This window comes from Taudactylus pleione, unplaced genomic scaffold (assembly GCF_031769625.1).
Source record: "Taudactylus pleione unplaced genomic scaffold, aTauple2 ptg000464l, whole genome shotgun sequence".
In the NCBI taxonomy this organism is placed as follows: domain Eukaryota; kingdom Metazoa; phylum Chordata; class Amphibia; order Anura; family Myobatrachidae; genus Taudactylus; species Taudactylus pleione.
Window position 1 is genome coordinate 2,383,048 of NW_028284866.1, and position 17,430 is coordinate 2,400,477.

General features: G+C 42.5%; 1 protein-coding gene across 1 annotated transcript in view; it reads left to right on the forward strand.

Moving 5' to 3' along the window:
- The window catches only part of LOC148504643 (arsenite methyltransferase-like), a 46,140-nt gene extending 29,643 nt beyond the window's left edge, over nt 1-16,497 (forward strand). The window contains exons 8-11 of the mRNA XM_088448745.1: nt 1,954-2,082; nt 4,963-5,108; nt 6,488-6,598; nt 14,747-16,497. Coding sequence (XP_088304871.1) covers nt 1,954-2,082; nt 4,963-5,108; nt 6,488-6,598; nt 14,747-14,782 — 422 coding nt within the window. The 3' untranslated portion in view covers nt 14,783-16,497. The remainder of the gene's footprint in view (nt 1-1,953; nt 2,083-4,962; nt 5,109-6,487; nt 6,599-14,746) is intronic.
- Nucleotides 16,498-17,430: the final 933 nt, after the last annotated feature.

Below are 17,430 nucleotides of genomic sequence, written 5' to 3' on the forward strand. Positions count from 1 at the left end.
TGGCAAGCGATCGCACGGCAAGGCATAAGCACAACCACTATGTTTTGACATGCGATTGCTTTATGTATGTAGACGCCCACCAGCCATTCATAAGACGCCCACTTGCCCACGTCATCTCCTGGAAGTGCTTGTAACCATTGCTATACCGAGCAGCATTGGATGCGATCGCAGCGCTTAAGGTTGCCTTTACCCTGCCGCAAGTACAGTGATCACTTCAGAGTGAAATCCCACCAAGTGACGTGTACTATGACGCTGCCTTTTAATTATGCACGCCTCTGAAACGGCATTGAGGCACTCAGGCACGACTGCGTTTGCACCTCCACTCCCCCTCTTCCAGTGGTCAGCCCCTGTCACCACCCACAAACGGCCTCTCCTGTCACTCCCTCTACTGGGCAGTCTATACGCAGTGAGCGAACGCATCCTGATTTCTCGCATTGTTTTGTGCAGGCGCATTACGATGTGTACGCATGCAGTTAGCGACTATCGGCCATCTACGAATGTTCTCATCATAGCGAACGGGTTTGAATCAGCCCCAATGTTTGATGATGCAACCGATAGGCGGCTGAAGGTGAATCTTAATATGCAAATTGACGGATTAGCACCGCAGCTGGTGGGAATCTCAGTGCGAACTCCATCGGCATAAGCATAAAGACGCAGTTGTACTGCGGAAAAAGACATGGTCGCGGCTCCAATAGCGTCCACCTCTGAATCATACCGAGAGAGAAAGAGAGAGTAAAGCTGGGGGGAGGAAAGAAGGTGGGAGGGAAAGAGTGTGGGGGGCAATGGGAGATAGTGGTAAAGGGAGAGGAAAATTAAAAGCTTTATAAGAAAGAGAGGTGGGGGAGAGGGGAGAAAAATGGGGGCAGAGAAAGGAGGGAAGGGGTAGTGTGGAAGGTTCTCTGAGTGAGGGGTAAAAGTAGTGAGAATTCAGGTGGCCTGATTCAGAGATTTCTGCAAAGCCGATATTTTTGCAGATCGATCAATTGTTTGCAAATACGCCTGCGTGAAAGCCGCACTGCGCACATGCAGCAATTGATGTGCGATTACTCTCATACATAGGAACCACTCGTAAAGTGAGTGACAGATAGTCAGTGTTTGGGGGTGGTAACAGGGGGGGTCTGACCATTTAAACGCTCTTTCATGGGCATGTATAAATTAGCCATTGCCATCTCCTACATAGCAGGAGAGCCCTGCATGTCAGGGGAGCTGCAGTGTTTGCGGCTAGTCAGACTTCCCTTACATGCTGCAGTCACTGGCGAATGTGCATCGATGGTACCGATGTTTACCGTTTTGCACATCGTCAGATGGATATCAGGAGGTAGAAGTGGGCGTCCCTATGTGCGGCTGTGCTTTGGAGGGCATTAGCATATTTTAGCAACTGCGATCTGTGAGAATATGTAAATCTCTGAATCAGGCCCCTTGTATATAAATTATGTATAGGCTGCAGAATATACAGTCATGCAGAGCGTATCATGCTACATTGTGGTTTTAGGAACCCTCCCCCTAGAGAGCGCTCTGTGTAACCATGTGCGAGTTTGGGTGGAAATGTACAAGGTGGATAGTGAGAAAGTACCATCTGTACTAATAATTTGCATCCAACTATTGTATATTTGAATATTTTATTATGTTAGATCCCCATATATTGCTATATTGTGCTTGGAAGGTACTAATGAAATGACTGGCTGATGCTAGGTTTCCACCACCTCCGAGGTAATGTAAGAAGTCCTGACCTCTGCGGATGACAAGAAACCAGGGAAAGCACATGGAAATGCCCCTTTTTCACTATTTGAATCTTTTAATCATCTTAAAATCTTTTTTTACATCATAACTCATAATTTTTACTGGTGCATCTTCAGCGTTAGTGCATTATAATTATAGAAACAGTTCCACAATGTTCTACATACGTGTTGTGTAAAGTCATGTAGAGTAACCAATGGATCTGTTGTGACGCAGGGGAAGGCATCGGAGGAGCGTTGCTGTGGGAAGACCTATCACAGATTGCTAAAGAGATTGGGTTCTGTTACCCACGATTAGTCACTTCTCGGTATATCACCTTTAACAAGGAACTGAAAGATCTTTTAAGTAAGTTAAATGGAAGATAATTTTATTATTTATAATACAGGGTGTTTCACTCGCTATTGGCCCCAAAGTTTTTCTTATAACTTTTAAAGTAGTTGACATTCCGGAGGTGAAAATTCAAATAGGGGAACCACACCAACTGCCATCCTCACTGGCTATATCCTCACTGGCAGTTGGTGTGGCTCCCCTATTTGAATTTTAAACTTCGCTGCTGACTAGGGTGGTGAACAGCTGAACTTCCCTTTGCACATGCGTGAACAGCTGGCCTTCACTTCGCACATGCGTGAACAGCTGGCCTTCACTTCGCACATGCGTGAACAGCTGGCCTTCACTTCGCACATGCGTGAACAGCTGGCCTTCACTTCGCACATGCGTGAACAGCTGGCCTTCACTTCGCACATGCGTGAACAGCTGGCCTTCACTTCGCACATATATGAACAGCTGGCCTTCACTTCGCACATGCATGACCAGCTGGCTTCCACTTCGCACATGTATGAACAGCTGGCCTGGATGCTAATGGCGAACACTTTCAACACTTGCTATGACTTCCTCATATTTCTCATAGACCAAGGTATGTCTGTGTCAAATTTCACTAAATCAATTACTTTAAAAGTTGTAAGAAAAACTTTGTGGACAATAGTGAGTGTAACACCCTGTATTACCGAACAGGTGTTGAGTCCAGTTTAGCTTTATCATTTAAATCATGTGAATCACCTAATATGTGTTAATGCCAAAAAAGATTTGGTTATGGTAACTATTCTGATTGCAATAAACACATTGAGCTTCATGTAGAGTTGGACACATTGCTATCAGAACATACACAGGAAAGGACATGTGTCACACATGTGTTCCGTTCAGTCTGAAGATGTGTCTAATGCAGTCATTTGTGCCAAATGTACGCAGGGCTGCCAAGAGCCGCGCCTGGCCCGTGTGAAGGGACGTGGCCTAATTGCGGGAGGTGTGGGCACGCCCCCTTAAGGAATAGAGATGCATTGTGGGGAGGGGGGCTCTGCAGCAGAAAGCAGTCTCCCTTTGCAGTCCAGCACAGCTGATAGGAAGGAGGGGGGGCGGCGGCAGACCTTGGCCCCCGTCGGGTCCCTCTAGCAAGCCCGGGCCCGGGGAATTAGTACTTGCTCTCCCCTCCTCTCTGCGCCCCTGAGTGTATGTCAGGTATGGTTGCGAAACCTCCTTAAAGTTTACATTCTTATTAAAGTTATAAATACATTTGTAATGGACAGCATAGAAATATATCATGTGCGGGTTTTCAGAACATTTCATTAGATTTGCACCAACAATACTTTATCAAGTAAGCTTTATACTGTATTAACATGAATGTATTGCAGGATATCAGTGAAGCTTATGCTGGAAATAACTAGAAGTCTATGCGACTTCCTGCAAGTGGTAGCATAATAAAAGTTCTGTCTTATTTACTAAGCATTTTGCAGAAAGTAGCAATTGATGCTAGCGATTGTGGTATAACCAGTACAGCCAGTTAGCAATTAGTAGTCAAGGGCAATACCATAACAGATAGTAACGACCCACAAAAAATAACCTGTCCTGTTTACAGGTACTCTACTGTAACATTTATATAATCTAATCCAGTGGTCTCCAACCAGTAGCTCGCGAGCTACCGGTAGTTTGCGGCCATAATTTGGTAGCTCTCCTAGCTGCAGTACCGCTCAGTCAACTAGGAAGAAGTGACCTCTGACAAAGCCGTAGGCGGAGCGACGGGGAAGCGTGTCAGGTCATTGCCATAGGGCGACACAATACGTGACGGACACCATCTGGATATCACAGGAGTTGACTGCAATTGGGGCGAGTGACTCCTGCCCAGCTCTCCCGAAAAATCACACAGCAGCCCAGCCTATATCTTTTGCTCCTCTACTGTACTTACCTCCTTGGAGCCAGTAATTAAAAGTGATGTGTGCAACAATATCACTGTATTAATGAAATGCATTGTTGTTTTCTATGAAACATTGTTTTAATTTTCATTAAATGATTTTTAATTTTGCGGTTATTAGCCAGAGTAGCTCACATCCCAATAAAGGTTGGTGACCACTGATCTAATCTAAAGGATTTATAGATAGTGTATCAAAGTAATGTTTATGTATACAAAATATTGAATTGCTCAGTAACTAGGCAGAGTTAAAAATAATTAAAATACACCTGGATTAGATAAACCCACTTATCAATCGTAAATTGAAGATATGTGACCCGGGGCTTTCGGGGGTGGGGTGGGGGACGGGATGCCCTGCTTGGTCGGCCCTGATGTGGGCATCACATTGTCCCATAGCACATCACTTTTATTAAAATACATTGCCTGCTATGTCTCCCAAAGACCTAATAAATGATGCACATGGAGGGTAAAAAGGATGACTCATACCCCCTCACCCCCCATACAGAAATGCAGGGACAATATACTTTCATTTATTAGATGTTTGATCTCCTTAAATATTCAAGCTGTCTGTGATCTCAGTATTGTCATATACTGTAAGCTTTGACCAGCAGGGCCCTCTCCACTGTGATTTTCACGTCTGAACCTCTATTGTAAATCTCCATGTTCTGTGTTTATATTTCATTTGTATTTTGTATGCTTTGTATTTTTGAGAGTCCGGCACTGCAGAGTTTTGTTGCGTCCTATAAATAAACAGCAGTGGCGATGATGAGGGAATGTAGCAGGAAGTTTCGACCATATGTAATAATGCTAAGGCTAAGACTATTGTTTTATCACTAGTTTAATATATTGTAGTCTGAATTGTGTATTTTAATGCCAAACATAATTTTTCGAACAATTGTTCAATAAAACATTTAGCAAATTGAACACTTTTTAACTTTAGTGGATCAGTTAAAAAAATGTATTCATTGATATGTACTTATTTATAGAAGATGACTACAAGCTTGTCTCTGCTACCTTTCGCCTGTTCAAACTCCCAAAGGAAGCTGTAAAGGAGAAGTGCCGGGTTACCTACAAAGGTGGAGTTACAGGTTGCAAAACGGAGTTACAGTTTGATGCAAACTTCACTTTCAAGGTACCACATTCTATTAGTGCAGTGGTTCTCAAACTCGGTCCTCAGGACCCCACACAGTTCACATTTTCTAGGTCACCCAGCAGGTGCACAGGTGTGTTCATTATTCACTGACATGTTTTAAAAGGTCCACAGGTGGAGCTAATTATCTCAAACTCGGTCCTCAGGACCCCAAACAGTGCATGTTTTCCAAGTCTATTTACAGAATCACAAGTGAAATAATTAGCTTCACCTGTGGTTCTTTTAAACGGTGTCAGTCATTAATAAATACACCTGTGCACCTGCTGGTGACCTGGAAAACGTGACCTGTGTGGGGTCTTGAGGACCGAGTTTGAGATCCACTGTACGACTGCCATCCAAAACTTGGCTGCTGTCAGTATTAGCCACTCCTAAGTAATGTATGGGCTAAGAGATAGCTTTGAAAACTTGTTCTTGATTTGTTAACTTGTATTTTATTCTCTCTTTGCAACCATTGAATTATAACCTAGTTTAGCAGCTATACATGCCTTCCGGGGTCAGATTATTGTTTGTGGGAGGCTTAGGGAAACTAATTTGTGTGGCCCCGACCAGAGCAAAGTTTAACCTAGGGGGGAAACAGACGCCACTGGCTTGTGAGAAGTCATTAAAAGGTAGTTTTAGCCACATGCTAATAAAATTACATAATGCCACACAGTGCCCCCATTCAGCACATAATGCCCCCAGTATAAGCATTATGCCATATAGTGCCTACAGTATACCACACAGCACACCCCAGTAAGCCACAATGCCCTCAGGATTCAGGGGTACCTGCAAATAATAAGTATCCCCTGGATGGATCCAAGGTTTTTGTGTGCAATAACAGTCCCCATATAGAAACCTTTGATGGCTGCTTTCTTGCACATTTACCAAGCGGAGCTGGCCCCGATAGCTAACGTCATGTGAAGATATAGTTAGCCATTGTAGCCTTTAGGCTTCATATCGTAAAAATACTGGGAGAGGAATCCATAGGGTCCCTCCCTGCAATCTCCACTCACGTCTGTGCAGTTAGCAGACTGCATATGAGCAATAGCAGAGCGGCCGATGGAAAGTGAAAGTAAAGTGATCGCTAATGCAAATCATTTCAGAGCCCCCGTCCTTGCGTGTGTATATTAGTACATCCCGGCGTAATGTCATTTTTTATTGCCATGAATGAAATTGACAAGAAAACATCCAATGTCTAACTAGCTGGCAGCTCAGATGCTGGTCCATGTAATACTGCTCAGATTTTGTACCAGAGTCCAGTGATAAATACTACTGCAAAGCTTTACACCATCCGTGCTGTCATATTGGTGCTCAGAGGTGACGTACTGCATAGTGACTAGTGAGTGATATTTAAATTACTTTATTGTATTGTTATTTTTAAGGAGGGCCAAGCTATGGAGGTGGATGAAGAGCTCGGTGGGATTTTGAAGAATTCCCGGTTTATAGATCATTTTTCATTTTCCTCACTTGAAAGTAGCGCTGGTTCTGAAAAGGTTAGTTTTATTTTCTAGATCGAGCAGTTATTTACCCTTTCCTGGTCTAAAATGCATTTAAATTGGATAATTTCATCTACTTTTTAGATCCCACTTGTGTACCACAAAACTACCCAGACACTGCATTTTGTACTTTAAAATTTTTGTACAGTATAATTACACTGAATGGTGCAAACACAATTTATTTCTACATCATCATAACCGCCTTTAACGTAAACTTTCCTAACCTCCTGGGGCGGAATGTATTAATGCTTACCGCCGCGGTCAAGGTTCTGAATCTGCAGCGGTGACTTCATCCGGTTTCTTTACATAAAGTTAATGTGAAAAAAAAAATTTTGGAAAGGGCGTTATTACACTCCCACGATGATACATACACAGATGATGAGACAAGTGGATGCGCGTATGTAACAAGGGAGGCAACGGGAGTGCGAAAGTACTTTTGACGTTAGCTTTATGTAAAGAAACCCGATGAAGTCACCGCTGCAAATTCAGAGCCTTGACCGCGGCGGTAAGCATTAATACATCCCGCCCCCGGAATGCAGCGAGTTTCCTGAGTTTCATGGGAATTCTCATTTCCAGCAGAATAGACTTGCCTCCCAGATCCCACCCACTTCGCTGGGAGTGCAGTGGCACAACTCAGGGCCGTATCAGGGCTTTATGACGCCCAGTGCCAGACAAGCTCTCTAAGTATATGATGTCATGCCGAGGGAGGTGGGCCGCCAGCGTCGGGAAGAGCAGCACTGCCCAGAGCACAGCGTAGTAACAGCAGGGGGCGTGCGAGAGCTTGGGACGGCACAGGGGGCGGTGCAGGGAGCGTGTGTTGGGTGTGGTACAGCATAGGGGGCGGTGTGTGGGCATAACTACATGATTGCGTCATTGTGGCCTCACCTCCCGCTATACAATGCCGGGATTACCAACATTGTAAAGCGGGGGCGTTGCTACGATTACGCGATTCAGCGCGATCATGTAATCTGGATCACTTTACTTGGGAAGTTGGCAGCGCTGGGTGGACCTGGGTCAGCCTCCGGGAGACTTGGATGCTCTTCCAGGCAGCTGGGAGCAGCACTCAAGATTCGTGAGCCTCCTGGCCGTTTCTGGGAGAGTAGGTGGATACACTTGGGGAATGCAGTCAAACCTCCGAAAACATCAGTTTTCTGAGTTTTGACCGCATTTTGCCATTAGTACATCCCACCCCCTGTGTTATGTTTGCTCTATTTTCCCCATGTCCAGCGCTATGGAGCATTGTGATGCATTAAAAATCTACAACAATAATAATTATTATATTTTTTGCACTAAAACTGAGAGATGTACTCAGCAGATATATGATAATGGGGATTCTCATCAGTTTTAGTTTTGCTGTTGTTATTTTTTTAAATTAATGGTTTGCACTTTGTTAGTGTCGGTATTAGGGTGGTTGTTAATTCTATTTTACCGCATATTTAAACAAAAATATCACTCTGTAAATGGTCCTGGACATATAGAAAGTTCTTATCTGAAAGGTGAAAATTTTAGTTATGAAAATAATAGCACAACCCACTTCTGAATTTCAATAAACGACTCTTTTTTTATGTCACTCTTTCTTTTTTTATAATCTTCCAAAAAGCAAAAGGGTCTGTGCAGCCCGGTGTTATGCAGAGCTATAGAATGTCAGATGTTATCCCTCTAACAATGCCTATAGATTAAAGTGACTTAAATACTGGGCTATGTCAAAAGTTCACTAGTTTACCTACAACCCCCAGCTATTTACTAGTAGAAGTACTAGTTTAAACCAGAGATTGAGTCAGGTTTCGTTAAACATTTCTGGTAATTAATAACAAAATCTATTAGTTCCTTGCACCTGGGAATGTTACTGCACACATTTACATGGCAGCAATTCTGACAATTGCAACTCCTGACTATGGTCAAAGCGTGAATTTCAATTTGTAGCAAGTTAATAAATGCTAGTCATTTCTAAGGTCACACGATTGGGATTGTTTTGAGACTCAGTTGCTCAACATACTATAGCATGAAGTAATTCAACTGGCTGCCAATAACTTATTTATATTTTACGGTGCGCCAGATTCAAAAAGTTCTGATAGGTGTTCCCCTCTCAGCTAACGAAGTTTCATTCATGACACATGGTTCATTAAAATATATTTTTGAAGTTGAACCATGCCCATTCTTGGGGCTAATTCTAAGACGAGCGCATTCGTGGTCTCTTTAACGTACGGGTGAGACAGCCTATGCGCGAATCTCCCCGTGTATGCCGAACATTCATGTGTATGCATGTAGAAGCCTATCCCGCCCACTGCTTTTCCATGTGGAGAAGCAGCCATCATTAGTATCCGGACTCATTGCTCTCATTGCATGATGGGTGCAAAATATCCATCTGAAATAGGTGGCCCATCTCCATCTGCCCGCTACTGAAGTTGGCTTACCCGTCCATGGCACTCCCTGTGGATGGAACAGTTCCGTGTTTTTGCATGATTACCGCCCAGAAATTCCCATTACCCGGAAAAAGCGGTCCGATTAATCCGCTCGTCCTTGCAATCTACTTCTGAGTGTGTGCCTGAATCGGCACGTGCACAGTTGCCGATTTATTTTCGGCAGGGCATGCACAGTATACTGAGATCTGAGAGATGAGTCCACAAACCCACTTGCATCCAATTCAGAATCAGGCCCTTTCTCCACAATAACGTGGAGGAGAGGTCAACTTTGTCCCAGAATTGCTGTATTGTTTTGTTTGGTTTGAACAATTTGTCATTTTTCAACAAGAGTTCCAAAAACAGGCATGTTTATTGCCAGACAATTGCATCATTGTCATAATTATGCTCTATGGTAAACAGACTCCAGCAATTGGGGGAAATGTACTGAGCTTTGGAGAGAGATTAAGTATTAACCAATCAGCTCCTGTAAAATAACAGTAGCTGATTGGTTGGTAGTTTCTCTATCTCCAAGGTTTCATACATCGCTGGGTGCCACTGGCAAAGTGAATGACTTGCCACCACCCGTCCCCCAGAAAAAAAAAATCACTAATTAAATACCTTCAAGTGCATGATCATTCATTGGAATCGGGTGTATCAGAGCTTCTGCATGCAAGTCCCAACATCTTTACCTACTTTTCACGTATTGTCTGGCAATAAACATGCCTGTTTTTGGAACTCTTTTTGAAAATCCATGTAAACTACCATTGAGACCTATGTTAACTAAATACAAATCGGAGGAACCCTCTCCTGGTAATTTTTTTAAATTAGTAGCCAAAAGGAGGAAGGAAAGATGGGCCAACAGTCAGGAGTATCACCTGAATCATTTATAATGCTGGGTGGTGCACTGGCATTGTGATTCTTCTGTGAGGATCACGGTTGATTGTCAGGCCAGGGGGACTGCCATGGTTTTGCCTATGGTCAGAGTGGCGTCCCTCCACCCTTTGTACAGCGCCCATGGTGACTGCCATCCCAGCCAAACTCTAGTTACAGCCCTGAGTTTCCTCTATCTAACCTCAGGGTTGTCTGTATTAACAAAATCCATGCAACAAATAATGTTAACATGAGGTGAGTCAAATGTGCCAGCCAACCCGTCTTTTAAAGGTAACGTACAGCCAGGGAAAGTTGAGATAAAAAATATGACCAATCATGATGTTCCATTTGCAAATAGATGCTGATTACATGAAGCTTATAAAAATAAACTCAAGTATTATTGATACATGAATACTCTCCTGTAAGCTATATCGGTTCACAGAATGAGCTTCATTGTCACTGCTTATTAATATTGAATCCTGATACCAATACTTCAGTGATCATTAGGAAAATATGTTTATTATAATGAATAAAGTACACCTCTATGGTAAATAACCCGGTATGTCATAGACACTACAAGTCCATATAATAAAGTATACTGTACTAGGGAATGCATTACCCCATCTATAACTAATATAAAGTATACTGTACTAGGGAACTCATTATCCCATCTATAGCTAATATACAGTATACTGTACTAGGGAACGCATTATCCCATCTATAACTAATATAAAGTATACTGTACTAGGGAATGCATTACCCCATCTATAACTAATATAAAGTATACTGTACTAGGGAATGTATTACCCCATCTATAACTAATATAAAGTATACTGTACTAGGGAATGTATTACCCCATCTATAACTAATATAAAGTATACTGTACTAGGGAACGCATTATCCCATCTATAACTAATATAAAGTATACTGTACTAGGGAATGCATTACCCCATCTATAACTAATATAAAGTATACTGTACTAGGGAACGCATTATCCCATCTATAACTAATATAAAGTATACTGTACTAGGGAACGCATTATCCCATCTATAACTAATATAAAGTATACTGTACTAGGGAATGCATTATCCCATCTATAACTAATATAAAGTATACTGTACTAGGGAATGCATTACCCCATCTATAACTAATATAAAGTATACTGTACTAGGGAATGTATTATCCCATCTAGACTATAACTAATATAAAGTATACTGTACTAGGGAATGCATTACCCCATCTATATAACTAATATAAAGTATACTGTACTAGAGAACGCATTATCCCATCTATAACTAATATAAAGTATACTGTACTAGGGAACGCATTATCCCATCTATAACTAATATAAAGTATACTGTACTAGGGAATGCATTACCCCATCTATAACTAATATAAAGTATACTGTACTAGGGAATGTATTACCCCATCTATAACTAAAACAATAGTTCATGCAATGGCGTGATTACTACTTAGGCCCCAATTTAATAAAAACCCATCAGTAAATTCTTTGCTTTCCTACTAATATAATGGTCCCTCAAAAATTCTGACCAGATGCCCAGGTGGTGCCCTGGAATGCCGAGTCCTGTGATTTTAAGAACCTTGTTGGAATATCTGCATAAGGTATAGAAATTGCAGAGCTTGGCAGCTATTAGGAGAATGGAGGTGTCTGGAGGCAGAGGAAATCCACTTTTATAACCGGACAATCATCATTAGTAATATCTTTGTCTTTATATTACAATATACATGTTTAGGGTGTTCTTATACACAAAGGAGGCAGTTTTTCTGGACTCCAGTCCTTAAGTACCACCAACAGGTCATGTTTTTTTAATTTCTTTAATCATGCAGAGCTGAGTAAATCTATTTTGCTGGGTCAATAGTTATTCCAACTGCTTCCACAGGCAGAATTCCTGAAAACATGGTCTGTGTTGTAAACTTCAGGGTTGAGATTGAGAACCACTGATTTAGATTTAAATAAACAAAAAGTTGCATTACCACTTATGAGCAGCAGTTGGCGATGCAGAGCCCTCCTGTCTAAACCTTGTATACTGATGCTATTGTGCTGTACTTTGTGGACTATTCAGGGCATAATTCATAAAAGAATCTCCAATAGGTATAGTATATGGAAGCTGCTCTACAGGACTGGAGTGGGCAGAGGATTCCTGGATATAAAATTACAAAAATACAGAGAGAGTTTGAATCACTGATAGGGTCTAAATAATGTGCAATAAATGTGGGTAAAATAACCATTAAACCAAAATAAATCGAATTAACCAGTTCATAAGAAACATATATACATTTTTACTGAATTGAAAAATGTATAAATAAAGGCAACATAAAAAAATATAAACATAAAAGAAGGTCAAAACATACACAATGTACTGGGGCCCTTGGTATTCTGCATTTCATAGACAGTTGCCCGGAATGGACTGATTTTGATTTATTGTCAGTGATAAACTATACCATAGTTTGTCTTTCTTTAATTCCCCCCCTTTTTTTTTCTTCTCCTTTTTATTCTTTTTCTGTATAATTTTATTTTCTTTTGTTTTATGTATTTTTGTATCAAATCAAAAATTTGATTGATGTGTATTTTTTAGTGAAGTTTTATATTTTGGATATATTATTTGATATATTTGAATTGTTGATTATTTAAATAATTTTTTGTGTATGTTAATATTTGTGATGTATACATTTTCAAAATTTATCAATAAAAAAAACACATACACAATGTATACAATATATGTATTATCAGGAATATATAATATCTGCTAAAATTATACACTGAGACATATAGTCATGGAATACTGTGACTTGGGGGCCCATGTATCACTGAATATTTGAGGTAAAATCCCCGAAAACACCCATTTGCAGGGGGAGGGGTTACCTCAAATATTAAGTATTCCCCTGATGTATTAAGAAGGGATCACAGCAGGTACCCTGATACCTGTTGTGATCTCTCCATTACCGCATACAGCCACATCCTCCATAGGTTTCTATCGGGGATGTGATGCTGCCAGATTTACCAATATCCAGAATTTGATGCATTTCAGATCTTGGTCCCCACAACTAACGCCATCTGAAGATGGCATTAGCCACTGTAGCCTATGGGCTACACCGCATAATCAGCCGGCGGAGGGTTCCCCCAGAACGCTCCCCCGGCAATGGCCGGCAGTCACCGGGACTGCGCATGCGCAGCAGCCACGGCATTGGCTGGCATTCTCCGGAGACATCGCAGGGACCGGCTCCTTTTGGAGCCTCTGTCCCTGCATGTCCTGGATGATACATCCGGACGAAATGATCGCATATTGCAATGCGATCATGGGCGGTACTGACATGCCCTGATCGCATTGCAAATGCGATTATTATTAAATGGGGGCCTTAATGTGTTATTTATACTGGAGAGGTATACTTTGTCAGTATTGATAGCGTACAGGTTTGGCATTCAGATTCTATTGTGCTGTGCCTTATACCGATTCACATTGTGCTCTGAATTTACAGAGTTTGTAATAGACATCATATAATTTAAAATCCCACAATGATAGATGTATTGTAATACACAAGGGAATCTGGTACCAGATCATTTTTAGAGGAACGTCCAGTCCTTAACGGATGGAAATTCAATGAACTGAAGGTGCAACACAGTGCAGTTGTTTCATAAAGGTATATTAATACAATACCAATTGTAGTTGGAGTCGCATGCTTCTTCCTGCTGTGCACCTCCCCGTGTTTTGTGGTTTAAACGGTCCAATGCTGAAGCTTATAGGGTGGTTCGTTCAGCAGGTCTGGCAGTAATGAGTATACTCCTGGAGAAGGTAATACACAATAGGATGTGTACCATTCTATTGTACTGTAGCCTAGTGATATTAACGTGGTGTCAGCTTAGGAGAATAGATCAAAGTCACCGTTTCAGTATAAATCTAACGCGTTTCCCCAATGATGCACCAGCTTCTTTCGGACTGTTATAGATATTTGACATTAACTTTAACATTTATAATACATCCCTCAGAAATCCTGTGCTTTCTCCGATACAAAGTATTTCTGCAGTCTTCCAATTCAAAAACTGTTTACAGAAATGAAATATCTTTTATCCTTATACATCAGGCTTGCCTACCCTCCCGATTTGGCCGGGAGTCCTCCCGATTTTTGGGTGCCGCTCCCGGCCCCTGGAAAGGCAGACAAGCCTCCCGGAAGCCTGGGACCCTCCCGACCTCCCCCCAGTAAAAACTAGAAACCCCTGCAGTGGGGGGGTCGGTGACGCGCTTCGCGCTGAATCGCGTCATTGTGGCCCCGCCCCCTGCTTCACAATGCCAAAAATAACGGCATTGTGAAGAGGGGGCGGGGCCATGATGACGCAATCGCGTGGCCCGCCCCAGCTCTGCCCCAATGAGATGTCAATGGCCAGCCCGCCCCCCGCTGTTAGCAGACAATCAGCTCCCTGCCAGAAGGCTGGAGCTGATTGTCGGCAAGTATGTTATACATTCAATGTAAATAGGGCTTCTGGAGTAAAGTTTAGCTGGGTACACACTAGATAGGCGGGTATGCATTCACACTTACCAATCGTCAGCCCAATGTACCGGTATTGACATCACAACTGGGTGGGCATTTAAATTTCCCCGCCCAGTTGAGCGGTGACTCATCGGCGGGTCCCTGCAGCATGTGTACGGGCGATCGGCGGGTCACCCGTACACACCAGCAGATGACTGATATCTTTCAGATATATCGGCCATCTGCTATGCTGCAGGGCCAATCCGATATGTCTGTGAACAACATCGTTCACAGACATATCGTGTGTACACGTATGGTACAGCTTTGGGTGGAGTTCTCCACTAGTGGGCAAAAATGTTAAAAATAAATTGTTGTTCTTTCCTTGCAGGATATAATCAGGAACCCTTTTCAAGCATGTACCTAAAGGAGTGTGGAGGAATACGCAGGAGTGCAAGTGAATGGAGCCACGTCGCATTTTACTGAAACTGTGTTTAGATTGTATTCTTACTAGGGATCCGTTTTTTTGGAGGGAAAAATCCGAACTCAACGTGCAAACTCAAACCTATCCGAGCCTGCACATCCCTAATTTTTACAGATCACAACTGACCGAATAGCTTGGTACTCCAAGCAGTGCCTCTAATCCCTCCTCATCTCCCACCTGGTTAATTTTTACCTCAGGCTTACAGCTTCCTCTCTGTTTTTCTATTGTTCTTCAATGTTCTTTGTTTTTTCTTCTATGTCTTGAGTCTTCTGTTTGATGGGGGCTGCTGTCAGCTCCTCTTCAGTGCGGTGATGTCATGTGTGCTATGCTGCAGACAACAGGGAGCTGGGAGGAGGAACCTTTGAGTCGGACGCCGGTAGCATCTTGTGGATGCTAGATACATCTTTAGTAATCCTCTGGGTACTGGCCCTTGGCCTTGAGCACTGGGTGGCGATATCGATCACACCGCCCTCTTTACGGCCTTGACATCAAGAGACAGTCAACTAAAGTATCCAAAATAAATCAGGTAGTTTCTCTTTTCTGTTGTTATCTTTACTAGCAGTAAAAACATAGGGCCTCGTTCAGAGATGGGCACAGCAGCACAGCCGCTGCGTATTTGCACACAGCGGCTGTGCTACAATATGCAAAATCTGCAGGAGGCGCCTTAAGTAATAAGATTCCCACTGCCGTGTTCTCTGATCTGATGCTGCTGCCGGAGACGCAGCCATTGGATCAATGAGAGAACATCAGGTTACTCAGGATGACTGCTGGGGCCAGAAAAGTTGCGTCTAAGAACAAACAGACCACGCAGAGCCATCGCAGAGTGATTGATAGGCAGGGAGCATTAGGGGGAGGTGATGGGGAGGCGGTCGGAGAAAAGCAGGCATGTCTAACCATTTGAACGCCGTTGCATGGGCGTGCATAAATTAGCCATTGCGATTACATACGCAGATTGAGTACTCACTGCATGCAACGAGGTTAACAATTTCTAAGTAAAGTCAGGGCTGCTGTAATTCTGTGTGAGGGGCCGATGGTACTCGATGTTACCGATGTTTATGGAGGTTTGCAAGGTATTAGGAATGTGAGATAGCGGTAGTGGGAGGCAGTGGGCGTCTCTATGCTGGCAGAGCAACGGCATTGCGATAGCATTCATTAGAATATTTTTGCAGCAGATCTGCATGCAATTACGGAGCTACAATCGCAATCGCAATAGCGATCCTTACTGAATCAGACTCATAGATCAGAAACCCATTTAACACAATGTAAAATATAAATAGCTTTCACCACAAAGCAATGGGTTAAAGCTATAATGGAGCTATGGGTATCCTCTTGTTCGGCCATATCCCTCACTATGAAAGGAAGACTTGCTAAAACGTCTAAGAAGGAAAAGTGGAGGTTCCTACAGCAACCAATCAGATACTAGCTTATAAAATCAGTTATCTAGTACATTCTATCTAATGGTAGTTGGATTTGTCTCTATAGATTATGTTTTCAGCATTTAAACGTTAAAGATTTGGGCCCCTTTTAGCCTTGAGCCCAAGGCTACCTTCGTAAATGTCCCTTTTATAATATGCCACTGCCATCAATGGTTTCTGGTCTGAAAAGAGCAATTATCCTCTATGTCCTCTTTGTGCTATGTACTCACATCACATTATGTTATATTGTACAATAAAATAAATGATAAGGAATGGTTATCAGTTTTTTCCAGAGTTCACTAGTTCTGCTCATTATATATCTGACTTTGCCAAGGTCTATTAACCAACTTGCTCATTCTTGACCTGCTTCACTAAGGATGCCCTGATCTAGACCTGCAGTTTGGAACCGAATAAGTTCAACATTCTGAAATCTATTAGCTAGACATAATTTTATGTCAGTCCTCTGTGCTGGCTATCAGCAAACTCAGCAGGTTGTTGTTACATGCTTTCTGCCGTATTCTGGATGTGGGCTCTCCTCTAAAAACATTGTATGTCTCCCCATTATGCCATGCCCCTAATGATGTCCAAAATTCCTTGCCACTAGTCCAAATTGTAATCTTGTGAAGGAATCGGTATGACATACCGACACTCGGGATCCAGACGGTCAGAATCTTGAAGCCGGGATCCCGACAGGGTTAACATACCGACACTTGTTGGTTGGTATGCTAACCCTGCCCCCTCTCCCTACTCTTACCCTCCCTCGTTGCCTAACCCTAATCCCTAAAACATAACCCTAACCTCGCCGGGATTCTGACCGGCGTCGGCAATCTGGCGCCGGAAATGTAAGCGCCGGTATCCTGACCACCGGGATGCCGAATGCATACTCTTGTGAGGGTTAGCACTTTTATTCAAAACTAACAAGGAAAGCTGTGGGAGCAGATAAGAAAAAACATGTAAAGAGAAAACAACTAATAGCAGCTGTACTGAATGTTGGGCTCTACATTATTATTATTAGGTAATTAATTATTATTATTATTATTATTATTATTATTATTATATATTTCATTTGTAAGGTCTCATAGTGCTCCACAGTGCTGGGCAGTGGGAAAAACAGGGCGTGCATAAAACAGGGACATACAAGGCAGACAAAACAAATACAGACAGGGAAACGCAGGG